At 32.0% G+C, this 20042-nt stretch overlaps 1 protein-coding gene across 5 annotated transcripts in view; it reads left to right on the top strand.

Annotated features, from left to right (window-relative positions):
* Positions 1–20042, top strand: part of Tinc (transmembrane protein tincar) — a 149072-nt gene that overhangs the window by 107625 nt on the left and 21405 nt on the right. For all 5 annotated transcript variants that reach the window (XM_083102349.1, XM_083102331.1, XM_083102338.1 and 2 more), the window contains 4 exons: positions 3143–3230; positions 8525–8804; positions 9953–10177; positions 10878–11009. In XM_083102349.1, the coding sequence (XP_082958475.1) occupies positions 8531–8804; positions 9953–10177; positions 10878–11009 (631 nt within the window). In that variant the 5' untranslated portion in view covers positions 3143–3230; positions 8525–8530. The remainder of the gene's footprint in view (positions 1–3142; positions 3231–8524; positions 8805–9952; positions 10178–10877; positions 11010–20042) is intronic.

Raw genomic sequence — 20042 nt, 5'->3', positions numbered from 1 at the left:
TTAAATAATTATATATTCTTGAAATGACAATTACAATATTAAAATAAGACTATAATATTGTTGAAATTTAAAATTATTAAATTCTTCTAAGAAGATTATAAATTGTTACGTATATACGAAACAATGAACGCGTTAGTATATAAGTTTTGATTTGACACTTATTTTTTTCTGTGTGCGATAAATATTTTAGCAGACTCAGTTAGTAATATTATTTGTAATGTAGAGGGATTGAATATTTTCTACAACGAGCATTTCCGAATAATTGCTTTACAAACGATCATCGATTGAAAACGATAAAATATATAATTTGATTGGCATTACAAAAGACTGCCTTTCATTCGTTGCGTCGCGAATGATTAAACCCGGCGCCAATATCTAATAATGAATAGTCAACATTGTGAATCTTAACGCGAATGTAATTTAACTTATATTTACATTCTGATAGTTGTGAACTTGCTAATTTAATATTTACATTAGCGTCAAGATAGCAAAGAGGAGGCGAAGAAGATAAAATATATGGAGATCAAATAACATATTTCCTCATTAAACATCTTCGACGAGTGTAAAGTTGTGTGATTTACATAAAAAATGACGCGCGAAGCTCCTCGAAATTTATGACATTGTAATTTCCTCGATAATACCTTCTATCTGAACTCTTTCGTATCTCGATTCCTCTGAACATGATACATATCTATAACATGTGTCATGACGCCAATAACGGGTGATAAATCAGTCTCGTGCGAGCATTTTATTGAAGGAGACATTTTTCTCACCGTGGACGGAAGTTTTTACCATTCTGCGTGCAGAACCGTTTCAGTTGATGGATAATTAATGCCAGGCGGTGCGCAGCTCTGATTTATTGCGAGTGATGTAATTACCGACGCTCAGACTCGGCAGGAATTTTGCAGAGGCTGGGATTGACCTAAAGAATCGCGATAATTTCCTGTACGATTAATAACGATCACGTCGAGGTATCGATTATCGTTACTTTTGCTTTCGTTTATTGGGTGATATTTTTACTCCTTGTTTCCTTTCCGGATTCTACACTCTCGGAAAATTGTGATTAAACGTGTTAAAATGTGCAAGCTTGCTACGATTATGCTCTCAATTGTGATTAATAAATATTGCAAATGAAAATTCAGCGATTAATAATTTCAAGCATTCTTATTTGAAGAAAAATCTTTAATTGATCAGATAGAATTTATCATTAAAGTTTCATCTCTTTATTCTGAAACGTATTTTATAATTTAAACTGTGAAAGAAGGAAAGAGAAAGGGAGAAAGTGAACATATAATGAGCACTAATGGAAGTCGAAAAAATCAATTGATACGGATAATGGAAGTGTAGAGAATTAAAGAAACAGGATACGAATATTATATATATATATATATATATATATATATATATATATATATATATTTATTTCTTATATTGTTCACGAGCAAGATATAATTTATGATAATTTCCTCGATAGCGTAATTATGTAATAATGATAACGACAATAATTATAAAATAAATAGATAACGAGATAAATTTTCTCTTTTCTGTAATTTAATGAATTACAACATAATAAAGCTTTTACTAAATTTTATTACATTCATGTGACAATGAATAAGAGCTAACTTCCGTTGCATTATTTTGTGGAATTAATTTAATTTAATTCGGCTAAATTGATTTGACTCTGATTTTGATTTAATTAATTAACGCAGACTAAAATGCTTTCTTTGAAAGCGGAATTAAAAATTATTCTCCCTTTATTCGAACGGAATTGTTATTGCATAATATGCCTTTGGAGCTCGTTTATCTTCTTGATATATTTATTCGTATTGTGCACGTTAATTCACGGCCACGCTTTGTGTGGTTCGAAGTTTGCCTCGAGGAATAAAATTAATGAACTCGCGGTTTTGCCTTCTTATACGAGCTATACAAGCTTACCTTTCTCAACTCGAGCTATCAGGAAACACAATGGCCAAACACCATCCTAGAAGAGCTCAGGTGGCGTTCAAGTCTTGTAATAGGAAACCGTAATCAGACTAATGGCACCTATGTTATCTTTTTCTTTGTGAAATCGACTGTATCACGATTAAAAAGAAACAAAGAAATGATAGAGTTGTGTTTCAATCTTGATTCGTAAGGATAAGATCGCAAAATGTTCATTAAGCCCTAAGTAATTTAAAAAAGTCCCGACTCTCTAATAAATTGCTTAGTATAACGGAAAATACTTTTAATCGCTCGCTATATTTTTCGCTTTTATGGGAAATGACTTTAAAAAATTATTTGAATCTTGGAAATTAGATAAAATTTGAGGGCAGCTTACAACTGTCATCTCTGTCTGGCCTTCTAATAAAAGAGTGTGCAAATTAATCTCCTACCTCGTGTTCACAATGGTATTCTGTGAAAGAATTAAAAAGCTTTTGCACAGTTACCTATTTTATATCAGATAAAAGCCGATACGTTAAAATTCACATCACGCGACAGACTTTAAGATACGCGTGTGTCGTGATAATTCGCGGTGTAACATGTGTACAAAGCAAGTTGCTTGACACTGTAAAAGAGAATGCGAAGCGTGAGTTACGTAAACCGTACGCTTAGCGGATAAATGCGGACGTAATTAACGCGGCTTATCCAAGCGTATGCAAGCTCATTATCTGGCTTATGTAAGCACCAAATTTTATTGATCAACAAAGGATTCTCGCGAATCACGTTGGTTCTCTCCAATGTAGCATTCTTGTTCCAGGATAAACACGAGCCAGCAAACAACAACCTAATCCCATGCAAACAACATCACGAAGACAATCTGATTAATGAAGCTGCTATTTTCCTCCCCCTCCCCACCCCCCCTCTTGTTCATATACTTATAATACAAACAATGATAGAGAGAATTAAAGTGAATACAGTATAAACACAGAATGAGAATATGCAAGCGAAAAATTGTGCGCATTTAAGAGAGTATTGACCTCGAAAAAATATTCTCTTGCAAATTTCAGCTCTCGTGTTTTATCAGACCTTAAAAATTTTGATACAGTATAATATTTTTTTATAATATTTCTTTTATAATTCGCGTTATTATACCGTGATTTTGTTATAGGTTATTATATTATTATAATAAAATTTTTTATTAATTGTTATTTGTGTGTTTTAGGTGCTGCCATCGCCAAAAATGCTAGATCTTCGAATCAATTATAGCGGAGAAGCCTATTCGAGACTTTAGAAGACTCGACAGAAATCTGGTAAGTTTTGGTAAAACTTATATATAAGTTTTATGCTTGAATAAAGTGTAAATTACTATCGATTGATTGGCTAAGTCTTCCAATAAAAAAGTTTCTAACAATAAGTTTTACTACAAAATTGAATAGTAGATATCGACAGGCTCTAATTAGATTCGAAAAAAGAGAGTATTAAAAAACACGTATTAAAAAAATAAACCGAAATAATTTTGTAACAAATAATATATCGATAAAATTGTATATAAAATAACCTTTTTCATAATAAATCTGAAAAAATATCCCTCTTTAAAAAAAGTACGTATAATAAAAACGATATTTTTCTTTTATATACATATACTTAAAATACACATATAATTAAAATACACAATGTACAATGCAGAGAATATTAAAGTTATTATTAAAATAATTGTTAATATTTTAAAATAAAATAAAAAGATATCAAATTATACTATTGCATTTTAGACAGTTTGTCGGTATTTAAATTTATATAATGTTGAACTTTTAAATTAGACTACATGTAATCGCAGATTTTTTTATCATCCGCCCAACCAAGTTTTAGAACGAAAGTTTTAACTGAGTGCGTAAGGATTTTACGCTTCCACAACGATTCTTGTGGACTTAGTGAAAGATTTTCGAAATCTGGTAGCGACTTTAAACGTAATCTTTCAAGCGTAAAAGCTAATTTTAAGCGGCTTCTATCACTCTGATAACATCGCACGAGTCGAAGAATTAATATTTTACTGAATATTTAAAATGGGAAACATTCTTGAAGTTTTCCCATTAATTCGATTGTATGTTTCATATACAGGGTGAGTCATTTTAATTAACGCACGCAATTATTTCGGAAACAAAGCATTTTAGAGAAAAATGTTTCAGACAAAAGTTTTATGGTTTCGAGGGGGCCATAAGATGGTATCATTGGTTTGACACTGAAGAGTCATTTGAAGGTCACGTGAAGGTCACTTCAATTTTTTTAAATGGAACACCCTATATATTTTTGCACACTCTTGTAGCTTATCTCGAGAGCTTTCCAAAACACTATAATTAAGTACCTTTTCGTTAAGTACTTTTTGAGTTATGAGGCTTGAAATAATTTCTTAATTTTACATAAACCGTAAAATATCTTGTAAAATATTCATTTTTCGATTATCTTACCTTAATACTTTTACGTACAAAATAATGAGAGGAATCAATTGGTGTAAAGAAAACACATAGTTGTTTTTAAGAAAAAATATGGAATTGTTAATTGCAAATTACATATTTTTTCTTCAAAACAACTATGTGTTTTCTTTAGACCAATTGATTCCTCTCATTATTTTGTACGTAAAAGTATTAAGGTAAGATAATCGAAAAATGAATATTTTACAAGATATTTTACGGTTTATGTAAAATTAAGAAATTATTTCAAGCCTCATAACTCAAAAAGTACTTAACGAAAAGGTACTTAATTATAGTGTTTTGGAAAGCTCTCGAGATAAGCTACAAGAGTGTGCAAAAATATATAGGGTGTTCCATTTAAAAAAATTGAAGTGACCTTCAAATGACTCTTTAGTGTCAAACCAATGATACCATCTTATGGCCCCCTCGAAACCATAAAACTTTTGTCTGAAACATTTTTCTCTAAAATGCTTTGTTTCCGAAATAATTGCGTGCGTTAATTAAAATGGCTCACCCTGTATCATTACAATAAAACACTCTCTTTCTAATAATTTTTTCTACGAGATTATGTATAAAATATACATTTGAAAATACAGCGTACGGTTTTTCAGAAATAAAATATTACATCGAGACAAATTTATCTATAAAATGTCTTCGCCTTATTAATAACACAGGCCCACAAAAAAAAAAGTACCCTGTGCTGGCGATCTGACTAGGCTAGTCTTATGTATTTTGGCCCGCTGAATTCGAATCTGACGTCAGAATTGCTCCATCACGTCACAGTTTTTTTTAAATCTCAAAAGAGAAAGACGAAAATTTCGTAAAAATCGACATTCTAGGGTAGTAAGACTGCGCTTCTTGAGGAAAAAGTTACCGAAATCATATTTCCATGTATTTTCAGGCATTATAAATCCAAATGCGATTTGTCACACCAATCATACCATCGATTCCATTAACATTTGTCATGAAAAAATAGCGTATTCCGTATTTGATTTTAGTTCATTCATAAATCTTGTATTGGAAAGAATTAATCTTATATTCTCCAAATCCAAATTTTGAGAAAAATTTTTTCGAAACTTACAGCTTCTAGCTGTTGAGTTCGTATAAGATGCAGAAATTTCTTTATATAGGTCACAAATCTCTTTTCAAATTAATTTGTCTTTAAAGCGCTAGAGGTACATGAAAAAAAAGATTGTACTATCTGGAGGTAAAACCCTATCTTAATATCTTCGCATCTTGATAAATAGAATCTGTTTGCATTAAATTTTAGATGTTACAACTTGAAAAAAAAAATGAGCACAAAAAAAAATTGAGCACAACGTTTATATTCTAGGTCGGATTTGGATTTATAATGTCTGAAAATACATTAAAATATGATTTCGGTAACTTTTTCTTTAAGAAGCGCAGTCTTATTACCCTAGAATGTCGATTTTTACGAAATTTTCGTCTATTTTTGAGATTTAAAAAAAAACTGTGACGTGATGGAGCAATTCTGACGTCAGATTCGAATTCAGCGGGCCAAAATACATAAGACTAGCCTAGTCAGATCGCCAGCACAGGGTACTTTTTTTTTTGTGGGCCTGTGTAATTTCTTTATAAAAGTCGTCCCTCCTTGAAATTTTTTAAAATTTAAAAAAAAACCAATTATGTAATAATGTATAATATATAAATAAATGCCGACTATAATAAAATTTATTTCTAGAATGGAGTTTATCTAAACGTTATTATTGCACGGTGCTATTTTTAAAAAATCTTATCGATCGTCTTATTCAAACGCACTCTTGTGAATTCTTATCTATAAAAGGTCTTTTATAAAGCACAGCTCTTCAGACACTTCCTTTGATGCTAGCGCGTAATGTGGATTCGTCTGGATGCTAATTAATATTTCCATTTTCCGCGTAAGAGAGCGACTCGACAAACAGGTTAAAAGCACGAAAATGTAGATAGATAGCAATGTTCATATCTCATGTCTATATTGTCACACTGAGAAAAATCGTTTGATTGTACCAACAAGACGTATCTGATAGAAGGCATTTTGGTTGAACCAAGCAGAATTTCTAGTTATCACGATAAGACTCGATTTTTTTATAACTAGAACGTTTAATAGAATTTACTACAAGGATTTGGTTAGTATTTTCTAGTTGGATCTATAAAACTTCTTATTATATTAACTAAATATGGACACAGTGATGCCATTTTTTTTTTTATAAATTTATAAATTTATTATTACCCAGAAAATTTGGTAAATTTAACAGGAAGAAATTAATCATACTCATCTGATAATTCCTAAAGGAATTCTGATTCGTCCATTTTCCAACAGACATACTGGTTGACTCTACCAGATTTCTAATTAATGCAATCAGATTTTTTTCTCAGTGCATTATTCCTACAATTTGTTTCGAAAATATCGATACATGGACAGACAATGCACTATAAATGTAATACGCTTTTAAAAGGATTAAATTGTAATCCATTCTAACAATCTATTCTAACAATCCCATGATAGTGCAGATATCGAATATGCTCGCAAACGTAGGAAAGAATGGTTTGCATTGCGCACAGAGCGAAGATTTCGCGGGGTGGTTCGTACGCGATGGGACTATAAATTCTCAAATCGTGAAACAGGAAGGCGAGTACACGCCTGAGGTCCCTGATACGGTCACGCACGTGCCTCTTCGTTCGCACGCACCGTCGTCGTCGTCGTCCCTCCTTGAAATTTTATCGCGGAACGAATCCAACGAAAGCGATCATAAAACTTTGCACTTTACAACCCCTAAGCTCAGGGAAGTCGAGCGCGAGGGACTGAAACCTGGCTCGTAACTGAACAGAAAAACAGGATAGACGTGCCCTCTTCTCTCTCTCTCTCTTTCTCTCCAGCAATTCTTAAACTGTAGGAATTGCTTTATATTTTAATTACTCCGACCTCTCGCGAAACAAACTGCACTCATTTCATAAATATGTCATGGTTCACTTAATTAAAATCGATATTTTAGTAATAAAAACAGAACGTGACTTTTTAATTATCCAATTAAACACGCTTTAATATTATAACTCGTGGCAATAACTCGTTAAATTTTCGCTAAAAGAAAAACAAAGCGATAGATTAGTTTACTTTTAGTTGTTTAACTTACGAATTGAAGGGATTTGAATATATTTGTTTAAGATCGTTCTGCTGCAAGAATATTAAGACACATGTTTTAGGAACAGGAAATTTTCAGCAAGAGAAGGCATCTTCAAAATTATGATCACATATCAAATCCTCGAAGCTCTCTAGGTAACACTATGGAAAGTATACGAAATACGAGAGGAATTATTTCGAATTCTCTTTCATATGCGTCACATCCTTTTTAATATTTAAAAAGAAGGGGGATACAAACCTTCGTGCAAACCTAATATTTTAGCATAACCATATCCACGAGTTTCCACACTTCCGTGCAACGTGACTGTGAAATGCCAAGGGAAAGAAGAGTGTATGAGGAAAGCCGTTCTCTCTCCTCAGGAAAGGTAGCAGGGAAAGATACAACGGGAGAAAAGGGCCTCTCAGGAGGCTCAATGGCGCACGAGAGATAAACCGTTGGAACGCATTGAAATTCCAGTATAACTGGGTTGGAAGTGGAAATGACTCGAGTCGTTCGTGGGATAAAATGTACGGTTCAGATCATTATTGAATAAAGGGTGCGACGATTGAAATGGGCGCGAAAAATCAACTCGAACTGATCATAATAACGGTCTCAAACATTCAACTGCAATTTAATAAAATTAACTTTATTGTAATAGCAAAGAGGAAGAATATTTGACATGTTTCAAGGTATCGTAATCCCCTGTTTGAAATCTAGATTTTTAATCTTTTACACAGATAATTTAGATTGTGGAGACTGTCGAGTTTCAAGAATGCAAAAAGAGGAAACATTTTTTTTATTCTTTATTCAATAATATAAACATTTTTTTAATAACAATTTTTATTTATATGTTTAGTCACCAATATATTTAACAATCCAATATATTTAACATCAATAGATTGCGAAAAGATGATAGAAGGTTTCATAAATCTTTCATCACAAAAAATTCGACTCGATATTTATAAAAAAATATTTATGATGTATAATTATATGAAGGGCGTGGCTAATTATGTGTTTCAGGACAAAATGTCGATGACTGGGAGCTTGATGGGATACGAGAACAATAACGATGTGAACCAGGCCAAGTGTAAGAAACCGTTGAAGCCGCTGCCAGTTGTGTCGAGTATAAGCTCGAGTGGCGTTACTACGAGCACTACCAAGTCGAGGAAAGCACGAAAATCAACGAGAAAAGAATCGTGCATACGCGGTCATGTGAACAGCCTCTGGTCCGTTTGGTACGGCATCCTGGCTGTCGCTTTTCAAGCCTACATAGCAATGAGATACGCCAAACGATTCCTCGGTAAGATAGCTAACAGCTGCTTCCTTCTACCTCGTTAAAATGTATCTCTCTTCGGAATCGATTACAATATCGATTATTCGGAAACCTGTCTATATTGGTTTAACGATTTCACTTTCGAATAAAATATCTAAGTTGCTTTTACACAACTGAATCAACTCAAATAGATGATCATTTTTGCGTGAGAATATATCTTACAAAATTCTCTAGTGATAATTTTGATCTTGCTTTTTAATTTCAATATGTATGAAATATAATATATTATCTTCATATTTGCTATTTTATTTTATATTATAATGCATATTTTATATTATCTTTATATTATCTTCATATCAAAATTTTTTTAAATATTTTATCATATATATTTTAATCCTACAACTTTAATTAGTCTTATAAAATAAAGGAAATAATATGTAGCATGCAATTATGAAATTACATCATTAGAAGAACTTTTTCTTCTCGCTCGTTTCACGTTACTTTAATCGGTAAAATTTCTAGTCGAGATTCCGAATGGTTCGTCGCATTTCTTATTTTCTGGTCGTTTCCAGCGGCGGCTTTGCGTAAATTTCTTTCCTTGCCAACCGGTACGAAGCTTTCGTTACTGGAGGTCATTACATAAAAGACACACGATAGCGATGGGATTGCCAGCAAAATTTTTCGTGCTTTCTATCTCTCTGCACATTGAGAACTGATCTTTTAATTCTATTTCTTTTCATGGGATAAATAGAAAATCGGAGAGAGAAATAATTATTATAAATAGTTTGCATATTTAAGAGATTGTAAAGAAATTAATGAAATTTAATAAAATTATTTAAAAAATATAAAATATTAAAAAAATATAAAATATATAATAAAATTCTTTCTCTGAACGAAATTTTTTCCAAAAAAAAAATATTGATTTAACTAGCTAGATTTGATAGAGAAATAGACGCTAATCAAATTTTTATATTTTCTCACAAAATTAATCTATAATATTTAAAAAAAATATCATGTTTATAATTAATATAAAAAAAAGCTAAAATTGTGCAAAATGAGAGATACCATTTTATCTTCTGTATCATATTTATTTATTTTGTTTTTAAATATATTTTGCGTATATCACATGTCATTAACATCTATTTATTTTGTGCGATTTTATATCATTCTTTCAGCTTATCTATCATTACCATGGCAAGCGGATGCGCCACCTCCTAAAATCGAATTGTACGCCTGCCTGGTATTAGCCGGTGTTGGAATCGTTTTACTTCCGGTGTTGCTGGGCGCTGCATTTTTGAAGCTCGGCAATCTCGCAAACGACGGAATAAAACTCGGCCGACATTTGAGCGCTTGTTCACGCGATCCGCCATCATCGCTTCTCAGTAACAGTCCCGATAACAGTAAGTGAATCATAATTTTATAAGTATATAACATGTGTTATAGAACTTGTAACAGTCGATATTAATCTACGAATCTAAGAAGTAAAATAATCATTAACGATATCTTTCTTTATTAACGTACTTGGAATTTCTTGCATTGATGAAATTTGAAGTTTTTTAATTATCAATATTGAACCTTAAGAAAAACATACTTTTATATGTAAGGTTATATATATGTATATATGTATTTTATTTAATTATAAAATACATATATTATATATATGTATTTTATATGTCACGTTAGTAAAAAAAAAACTTATAAATATTATATATATTTTGAAATAATCGAATGCAGTAGAGAAAATCGGAATGAGATGCGAAAATCTGATATATCACTTTAGATTCATACTGCCAAGTTTGAAGGAGATGAATAAATTAAACATAACTTATTCAAGACCCACAATATTCTGAGTGCGGATCTTTATCTGTCAGAGACCTTTTAATTTTTCCTCTGATTATATGTAAAATATATTAACGATTGATACAAATAATTGAGTTAAACAAATTTATAACATTTGCATAACAGCACATAAAGTAAACTAAATAGGGATAGTGCATGAAATTAACGTCCGTTTTACATTTTAAATATGATCGATTGATGATAATTACAATGTACGACCTCGGAAAAAGTTCCAGCAAAGCGATAACCACGATTTTTCAGGTCTAGCGAATAATTTATGGAGACACGGCGGCCCTACGGCGGCCTTCGTGCATCTCTGCACGGCCATGTGCTTTCTCCTGCCCTCCCTGCTCATGGAAGCGCGGCTAATACACGCTGGATTTCTGCCAAAAGGTAATATAAATGTCTCTGCATTGCTATTCGTTATGCTTCCTCGAAATTAGGTTAAAAAGGAGAGAAAGATGTTTTCTCCCAGATATTATACAGAAGAAATAATTAATTTCGCGTCCAATTTTTGCATCTCTTTTTGTCAAGCTAAAGTCAATCTGGCGAATTTAAAATAACATCCTTTCACTTACATACATTTAAATTATATTAAAGTTAATTTTTTATTAATTCCTGATTCTTTGATGTTAAAAATTTGCTTCGATGTTGAAAACTTGGTTTCTTATTGGTCTGAAAATTAAATGTAAAAAGAAATACATTTCAATTCCATCGATTTAATTAAGTTCTCCTCCCTTTTGCATGTAATGTTTTATAAATTCAAGTATTCATTTACATTCATTTACATATTATTCTAAACCCGATATGTCAATGGATGAGAGATATTTATCAAATAAATTTAATATATTAAATAAATTTAATAAATTTAATATATTTAATATATTTAATAAATAATTTATTTATTAAATAAATAACTGTGGAAAGTACTCGTACGTTTTGCGATAATAATCTGATGATTTTCTTTTAAAACCGAGCTTTTTGCCAAAAATAAATAATATTCTTTCACTTTAAAAGCATATCTATTTCCAAGTAATATTGAATAAGTAATAATCTACCTCAGCCGAGTCGAAAGAAGCAAGCATACACTTTGATGTACGACGATTTCACGCTCGCTGAGTTTTCAAGGGAGGGACATTGCCGCAGATATATGATGTGAAGGAAAACAATGAAATCCACGTGAGAAACCAAGCATCTTCCCGCGATCACTTTTCCGGACCTTTCCATTTCGCGTACGCACCCTCGCTTGTGCAAACAATGAGGGTTCTCGGCGAAGGGAACATTTCTACTATTTGTTAACGCAATACACTCTCAAAAGTAGCACTTCTCTATTCTACCAGTTTGCACATCCAAATGTTGTTTGTGACATTTAAATAGAAACCTTACAGATGATACTAGATAATTCGATGAATTCTATTATTTTATTAAATTAACGTGAAATTGTTGGATAAATAACAAACAAAATTTCTCGAAAAATTTATTTCTTATGTCTTATCGAGACATTATATTTTTTTAAAACTATTATAATTATCTATTGTGACTTTTTGTATTTCGATTTTTTTTGCTTTGTATTATTTACTTGTTATTTATCTAAGATTTCAGCTATTATACATAATAATAAATATATTGTTTTTTTGTAAACTAATAATTTAATATTTATATATTCTAATTTTATTCACGTTTAACAATAAAAATTCATAGTAAATTCTTGCCATTTTACATTTTCACGTTTCCGAGTTTATAGAAACTGCGTGATATGATAATACGTTTATAGCTTCATAAACAGAGGAAAGGCTATTTAAATATTTTACTATTTCCGCGATAACTCTATTTTGCCAGTTACTCTCAGTCTCATAATTTATTCAGTATATTTTTAAACATTTTTTGTTCAATATCAATAATTTCAAAAATGGTCTGTGCATAAGTATTTGATATAGAGCAAAAATCATCTCGCAAATTTTACTTTAAATTTTACTTAATGGACAGCGAACAATAATATATAGTTAGTACAAATAATAGATAGTTTATGCAATTTTTTTCGTGGCTGCCCGATAATAATTCGTTCGTAATTGAAACATCGTCGAGAAGTTTCGTTTATTCGAAGATAAATTTATTTATTCGCGTCCAACATACGTTATGACTGAAACAATTAAATATGTTCGCCATGAACGTGAATAATCGGATTAATTTTCTGTGCGTTATGTAAATGCGCGCGTACGTCTCTAAAAATTGCGCTGCTCTTGCACGGTCAAAGTTTCCGCGTCCTGTCCACCAGGATAGAACGAATAATACCGAGTAGCTCTCGGCTGCGGAAATATCATCAACCGTCGAGCAGAAGGAAAGTTTCTACATGGTTTCGCTCATCTCGCTGGCGAACAGTCACGCCGGTCTGAATAAATGCATTTCTACGTCGAAGCCAAACTCGATAAGCCGCGATTTACGGCGGGTTTCCTGGCGCATAAAATGAGGAATTTAACGGGCGGCTGTATCGTTTTATAAAAGTTGACGTGTATGATGAGACACTCAGATGTCATGTTGAGATTCGTGCAGATTGAAGCAAGACTGAAGATAAGGAATGCGAACTACATGAGATTGATTGATTTTCTAAAGAAATTCGCAGCATATTATTTTCAGACATATTATTTTCATCGTGGAAAAATATTATGGGAGACACACATGCGTCATGTGGAATATTTCTGTTTAAATTTGTATGAATTAATGGAGAAAAATCTATTAAATTCTTTTATACGATTTATATTTTTTACATACAGTTTGTTTGAATAAAATTGTGCAGTCATGTGTCACCTGCAATTCAATATATTTATATAAAAAAATATTTATAAATAAAATTAGCAAACAATATTATTGTTATTGCTTTTTTTATCTGAATTATTATAATGAAATAAAGGTCCGTTAGATAAAATCAATAAAAATTAGTTAAAAGGCTACAAGGACCAACGCAATGGTGGAAATATGCAAAAAATAATAAAACGGTTATTACAATAAAATAACCATATGAAAATGTTTATTTAATTTGAACATGACAAACGCCGCGTTTCAATCCAATTCGGATCCTTTTCAATGTCGACTAACAAAGTGAATAATAAACATTAAGATAAGATTAAAATTAACGGTCATAGGAGAAATGTAAATAAGTTTCGGAACAACGCAAAGTCAAAAAATCGGAAGCAAATATATGTACAATAACGGAAAATTTAAACCGTCAATCACAAAAAAGGAAAGAACGCATCGCATTAACGTATCGCCACAGAAAACCCGAAAGCTCGTACCGCATACCACCAGTATACCGTTAAAAACGAGATGATCCTCTCCAAAAAAACCGGAAGGAAAACCCACATACAGGTCCATGACCATTTCCAAAAGAAAAAACAGTCAACGATGCATAAATCGATGACCAGTTGGAAACTTGATGGTCCAAATATGTGCGAGTAAAAGCTTAAAAAACTGACACTCTAAAAAAGAAAAACAAGACAGAGCAATAATTTAACAAACAATCCGGAAACTACTTAAGAGAATCCTTCATATAAAGCAAGAGTAAAGTTAATATAATAAAATTACATACCGGTCTCTAAATTTGAAAGTGATCTCAAATTAAAAAATCGAACACAACACAAAAATCGAACAGTTGTGCTTAACTTGCTCTCCCTTTGTGTTCGATTTTTTGATTTGAGATCACTTTCAAATTTAGAGACCGGTATGTAATTTTATTATATTAACTTTACTCTTGCTTTATATGAAGGATTCTCTTAAGTAGTTTCCGGATTGTTTGTTAAATTATTGCTCTGTCTTGTTTTTCTTTTTTAGAGTGTCAGTTTTTTAAGCTTTTACTCGCACATATTTGGACCATCAAGTTTCCAACTGGTCATCGATTTATGCATCGTTGACTGTTTTTTCTTTTGGAAATGGTCATGGACCTGTATGTGGGTTTTCCTTCCGGTTTTTTTGGAGAGGATCATCTCGTTTTTAACGGTATACTGGTGGTATGCGGTACGAGCTTTCGGGTTTTCTGTGGCGATACGTTAATGCGATGCGTTCTTTCCTTTTTTGTGATTGACGGTTTAAATTTTCCGTTATTGTACATATATTTGTTTCCGATTTTTTGACTTTGCGTTGTTCCGAAACTTATTTACATTTCTCCTATGACCGTTAATTTTAATCTTATCTTAATGTTTATTATTCACTTTGTTAGTCGACATTGAAAAGGATCCGAATTGGATTGAAACGCGGCGTTTGTCATGTTCAAATTAAATAAACATTTTCATATGGTTATTTTATTGTAATAACCGTTTTATTATTTTTTGCATATTTCCACCATTGCGTTGGTCCTTGTAGCCTTTTAACTAATTTTTATTGGTTTTTTTATCTGTTTGATCACACAATCTTGCGAAGAAAAATTTTTAAGCAGACTGAATTTCACGAGTGATAACATATATGATTAGTAAACTTGTCAAATAGTTGTCAGGCAAATGAAGGTGCGTAATGAACATTATTCATGTCCCCAAATATATTTAAACTATATTAATCTATAATTATATATGTAATAGCAACTCTCTCTCGGACTAAAAATTTATTCCAAGAAAAATTTATTTCACTACAAAAAATATTTCTTGGATGAAATTTCGAGTTGAGAAGTTTGAAAAGCAAGATATCTGAAACTAATTTATAGAGAAAAATATCGGTATAGAGTATAAAAATATTTCTAATAAAATATCAACATAATTATATCGACAATATTTTTGCAACTAACTTTAATATGTCATCCGTAAAAAAAAGGATAAATAGATTACGTTTTATTTACAGCATAGAAAATTTATATATAAGTTACGCTAATTTATAAATACAGCCATCTGTATTTTTGTAAAGCGTTGATGAAACGAGACTGAGCACTTTCCACTGTAACTGATTGTAATTAAATGCCGGAAAATCCAGTTTATAATCGCATTTCTACGTTTTCCAATTTCGAGTCTCGCGTGACAATTTTGAAATATCGATACAGACCGACGGCGCGTTCCGGGGTCTCTTTAGCCGCATTAGTAGCAGGGGTCAATATACGTGCGCACGTCGAAGGGTATCCAACATTTAATGCACCGTCGACGCTCGCAAATAGGTATCATTCGCGGAGCGCATTAAGCTAGCCCCGTAATTACGGTAAAGTGACGTACATACGTACGTACTCCCGGTTACGTCGACGGGACCGCCGGCGGTATAATGCTCGTCCATATATTCCGCCCCGTAACAACACGCTCTCGAAGCCTCTGTCAGAGAGGCTTGATTCGACTGAGAAATATTCCTGCCTTCCGTTTTTCCGTCGGCCTCTCCTCCGCTTAATTACCGGCGATGTCTCATCCGGCGGAATTATTCACGAAATTAAAATCTTTCACTCGGCGGAACTCCCGTTTGTACAAACTAGATAGAAACTGCGCGAGTTCTCCGTCCTTCGTGTCTGCAGCCGACTTTTTCCCCGGCTAAGGATTAATTATAGACTGAAACGCAAACAATGTCAAGTGCCAAGAACATTTTTCATATCCTCATATTTCTTGTACATTCTTTTCATACTTCCTGTTGTACTCTTCCTGTATGCAAATTTTATATTACATCTTCTTCAGACAAATATTTACTAAATTAGTAGCTCTTAACGCATTATAAGCCTTTTTCATGTTATTAGATTTTGTTTTATTTCACTTTTTTATAAAATTGTGTAATCGAAATTCATAAATTTATTTGATCTCTTCTCATAATTTCCGTCGCTTCAAAAAATTACTTATTTTACAGGATTACATAATCAAAAAATTAGAAATGAGCAATTATATAACTATTATATAACTATTACATAACTATTATATATTATTTTCTAATCAGCGTTGCACGTATATACACGCAATTTATCACGACTCCGTGTGCGCGAGCGTCAGAAAACAACGGCTTCTTCGCGAAAAGAGCAAATTGTAACAGCCTGAAGAATAGCGAGATAAATTATAGTGCTCCATTTAACCCTCTGCTCTCCGTAATTAATCGTACGTATAACATCTAAAGAAATTCAAGAGCGAGAAGTAGAGGAAGTTGAACATATAGATCAGTCTTGGAACAAGTTCGTGCTTTTCTTTCTAGACATTAATCAAACGCTGCAATAATGACTACAAAACACCGGAGATACCTGGTGACCCAAAAATAGCATTTTATTGCTTCTCCGATAAATTATCAGATTATTGATTGATTTGAACTCGACCTTTTTAGCAAAAATTTGATTAAGAATCATAATTTGCACGATTTTTATATCATGTATTGCAAAATTTCACAATGTTTGTGGCAGAACTTTCTAATTCAATGACAAATAATACATATCATATCTCGAGACAATTGAGTGAGTTTAGCGCGGGAAATTTCGTCCTGATTTAGAAGATACAAATATCGCTACCGAGATATGACACTCAGGGCTCTTTCAGGAGGCTCGGGTAAAATATCAGAGCGGAAGCGGAACTCGTATGGAGAGTAGAAAACTATGAGAACCTCTGGACTGGCGTGATCAAAACTTCGGTCATCGCGCGCGAGTTTGTGCTAGTTTAATGCTCGTATTACGCAAGACCATGTTTACGTTTACGAGAGTTTAGCACGGGAAGCACAAAGTGTCTCGACGAACCCCATTCACGGCATATAACATATTGCACATGTCGGGACGCTTCCAAGGAACTATCGTCGCGTCCCTTATCCGGTTTCTCTACTCCGCCTAAAATTAAGTTCGCGGGTGCGAATTCCGCCCTTATTTCGCTAAATAGAAACTATGCGCTGTGCTACGCGGTTCGCGCGCGAACTTGTGATTATGTCTCATCAAAGCAATCCGATTTATCGAGAGGACCAAACTTCCCGACGCATGATGTTTATGCACGCTCTATACGTGCTGCTGAAACTATGAACTTGCAAAGCCGTGCTTTCGTAACTCTAGCATGCTTAGAATAAATATGAATGCACGCGTAGGTGAGAAACTGCGGTTGTTGTGGGAAAAATTGGACAACTGAAGTTACGGATGAACGTTTCTTGCAATTATACAAATTAGATTTTTTTACTAGCCGAGAATATATCTTTAAAAATGTATAATATCATAATAGATTTGTTATCTATTCATAAATTAATAATTTTAATATTATGATTGTTTAATATATGATTACAATAAATTATGCTTTCGCTTGAATTTCGAGTTTTCAATTTGAAGATAATTTGATTGAAGAAATAATTTTTTTAAATTATTACATGATATTTTATAAATATATTATATATCGCATTTTTTATATAGAAATTAATTTAAAAAAATATTAAGGAGTTGTGTAAAAACTCGCAAGAATAAATATTCTAGTTTTTAAAGGACATTGAAATCACAGAAAACAGCCAGCATAATTTTAAAAGATTTATTAGCACTTTTTTTAATGTACCCTTACTGTCTCGCAACCGTAATAATCAAGTCTAATATAGGACACGCAAACACAATGATACATTATAGCGTTTTATCGTGTAAATGGCACATTTTTTACACCAAGCTCACATCAAATGAATGCCACGCCTCTGCTTACTGATATACGGTTTGACGAGATACGATTGTTGTTTCTCCCGACTACGACAGCAGTTTGCTACAGTAATTAATTCTCGATCGCGTGTCGTTGTCTTTAACATCTAAAAGTCCGCATTTTTTGACTTACGAAGAAAATATAAAAGAATTTTGTTCCAATTCGATCATTATAGAAACGCTTCTACCATTTATTTACTCTAAAAAAATTGATTTTGTTATATCATTTTATTTTTATTATATTTTTATTATATTATTTATATTTCACTCTAAAAAAAATAGATTTTGTTATTTTAGATTTTGTCATTTTATTTACATTTTTATTATATTTTTATTATATTTTTATTATTTTTGTTATATTATTTTATTTTTATCTTTATTCTTTTTATTCTTTTTTATTATATCAGTATCATGCAAATATAATGTTTATGAAAGAAAAAGATCTTATTATAAACTAAAACTCATTTTTCAAATTTATAAATTTTGCAGTAAAAAAATTTTAAATGAAAACGATGGATTCATTTAGTATCTTTAAAAGTAATTTATATTAATAATTATATTTGGTCATTAAAAAAATTGCTTACAATTAGTATGTTATACATATAAGACTTAAGGCGATTCGTATTTTAGCTTGTTTCTCACAAAATAATATCTCATTCCACACCACGCGTAAAAGATACTGGGGCGGTTGCACCAAATAAGTGCCTTTTACTTTCCGACTATAATCATGCAAATTTCAAGTTTCATTATAAATATTCTCGGTGTTTCACGCAGAATAATAGGACTCCTCGGGGAACGCTCGAAAAGAAAGCCTTTAACTTTCATAAAAGCTCCCTTGCGCTATCACCGTGAATGAAAAATACATAGTTGTTCGCTTCAATCTGCATTGTACGTGCAATAAAGTCACTGTGCAACAGATTTGATACTATGTCAACAGATATACCGTTTCAAAAAACGTAAGCTGGAGCATAATCGTGCACGCAAAAGTGCAATATTCTCTTCTTTATCCGCTATTATTGTCGCAAATATTACTTTCATATTTTTCGAATAAAAATATATAGCAGGCCAGCGTATTTGAGATGCATTTCTTTTGCTCCGGTAAATTCAGAAAAAGTAAATATTGACATATGTATTTTAACGATATACATACTATTTTCTTTTTATGTGTAATTTTAGTTATATTAATATTTTCCTTTCATATTGTTTCATATCTCCATAGAATACTAAGTAAGATATTTACAATTGTTATCACAAGAGTTTCAAAATCTCCAATTAATTATATAATTAAATCAAAATCGTATTAAATCGTAAAATCAGAATATTATTAAAATAATAAGAGTAAAGACTTTTGATTTTTATAAATGTGCAATTTTGCTTTTTGTAATAATAATTTTATATAGTAGTTTAATAATTTTCTTATTTTGAAGGATCATAAATGAAGATATTTACGAGATATTTTATCGAAAAATTGCGCAAAAAAATAATATTTTCACGCAGCACTTAGAGCGCGAACAACCGGATTAAAGTCAACGCTAGTTCCGCTAGTAGTACGAGTCAACAATTCAGATGGCAAACTATCGCTGGCGTAGAATGGGATTCGAGTGCCCCAAGCGCAATATGAATTGCTCTCGTCCGTGCTTGAAAAATAGGTTCGCTCGAATCTGCTGCACTTAAAGCGTCGCACGCACATTATTGAGAGATTATATCCGTGATGGTAAAAACAATCAAAAATTTTCATCTGTGAGCTTTTATTTGCGATAACGCGGTCGTGCTATTGACGAAACAAAGCATAAATAAAATTGTTAATAACTAGCAGATTACGCATTGTTACGTTGATGACTACCATAAAT

The sequence above is a fragment of the Camponotus vicinus genome, unplaced genomic scaffold, assembly GCF_025532165.1.
Source record: "Camponotus vicinus isolate PSW18456_S1 unplaced genomic scaffold, iyCamVici1.0 SCAF_1, whole genome shotgun sequence".
Taxonomy (NCBI): Eukaryota; Metazoa; Arthropoda; class Insecta; order Hymenoptera; family Formicidae; genus Camponotus; species Camponotus vicinus.
Note: the sequence above shows the minus strand (reverse complement) of the source record. Positions and strands in the feature narration are given on the sequence as shown.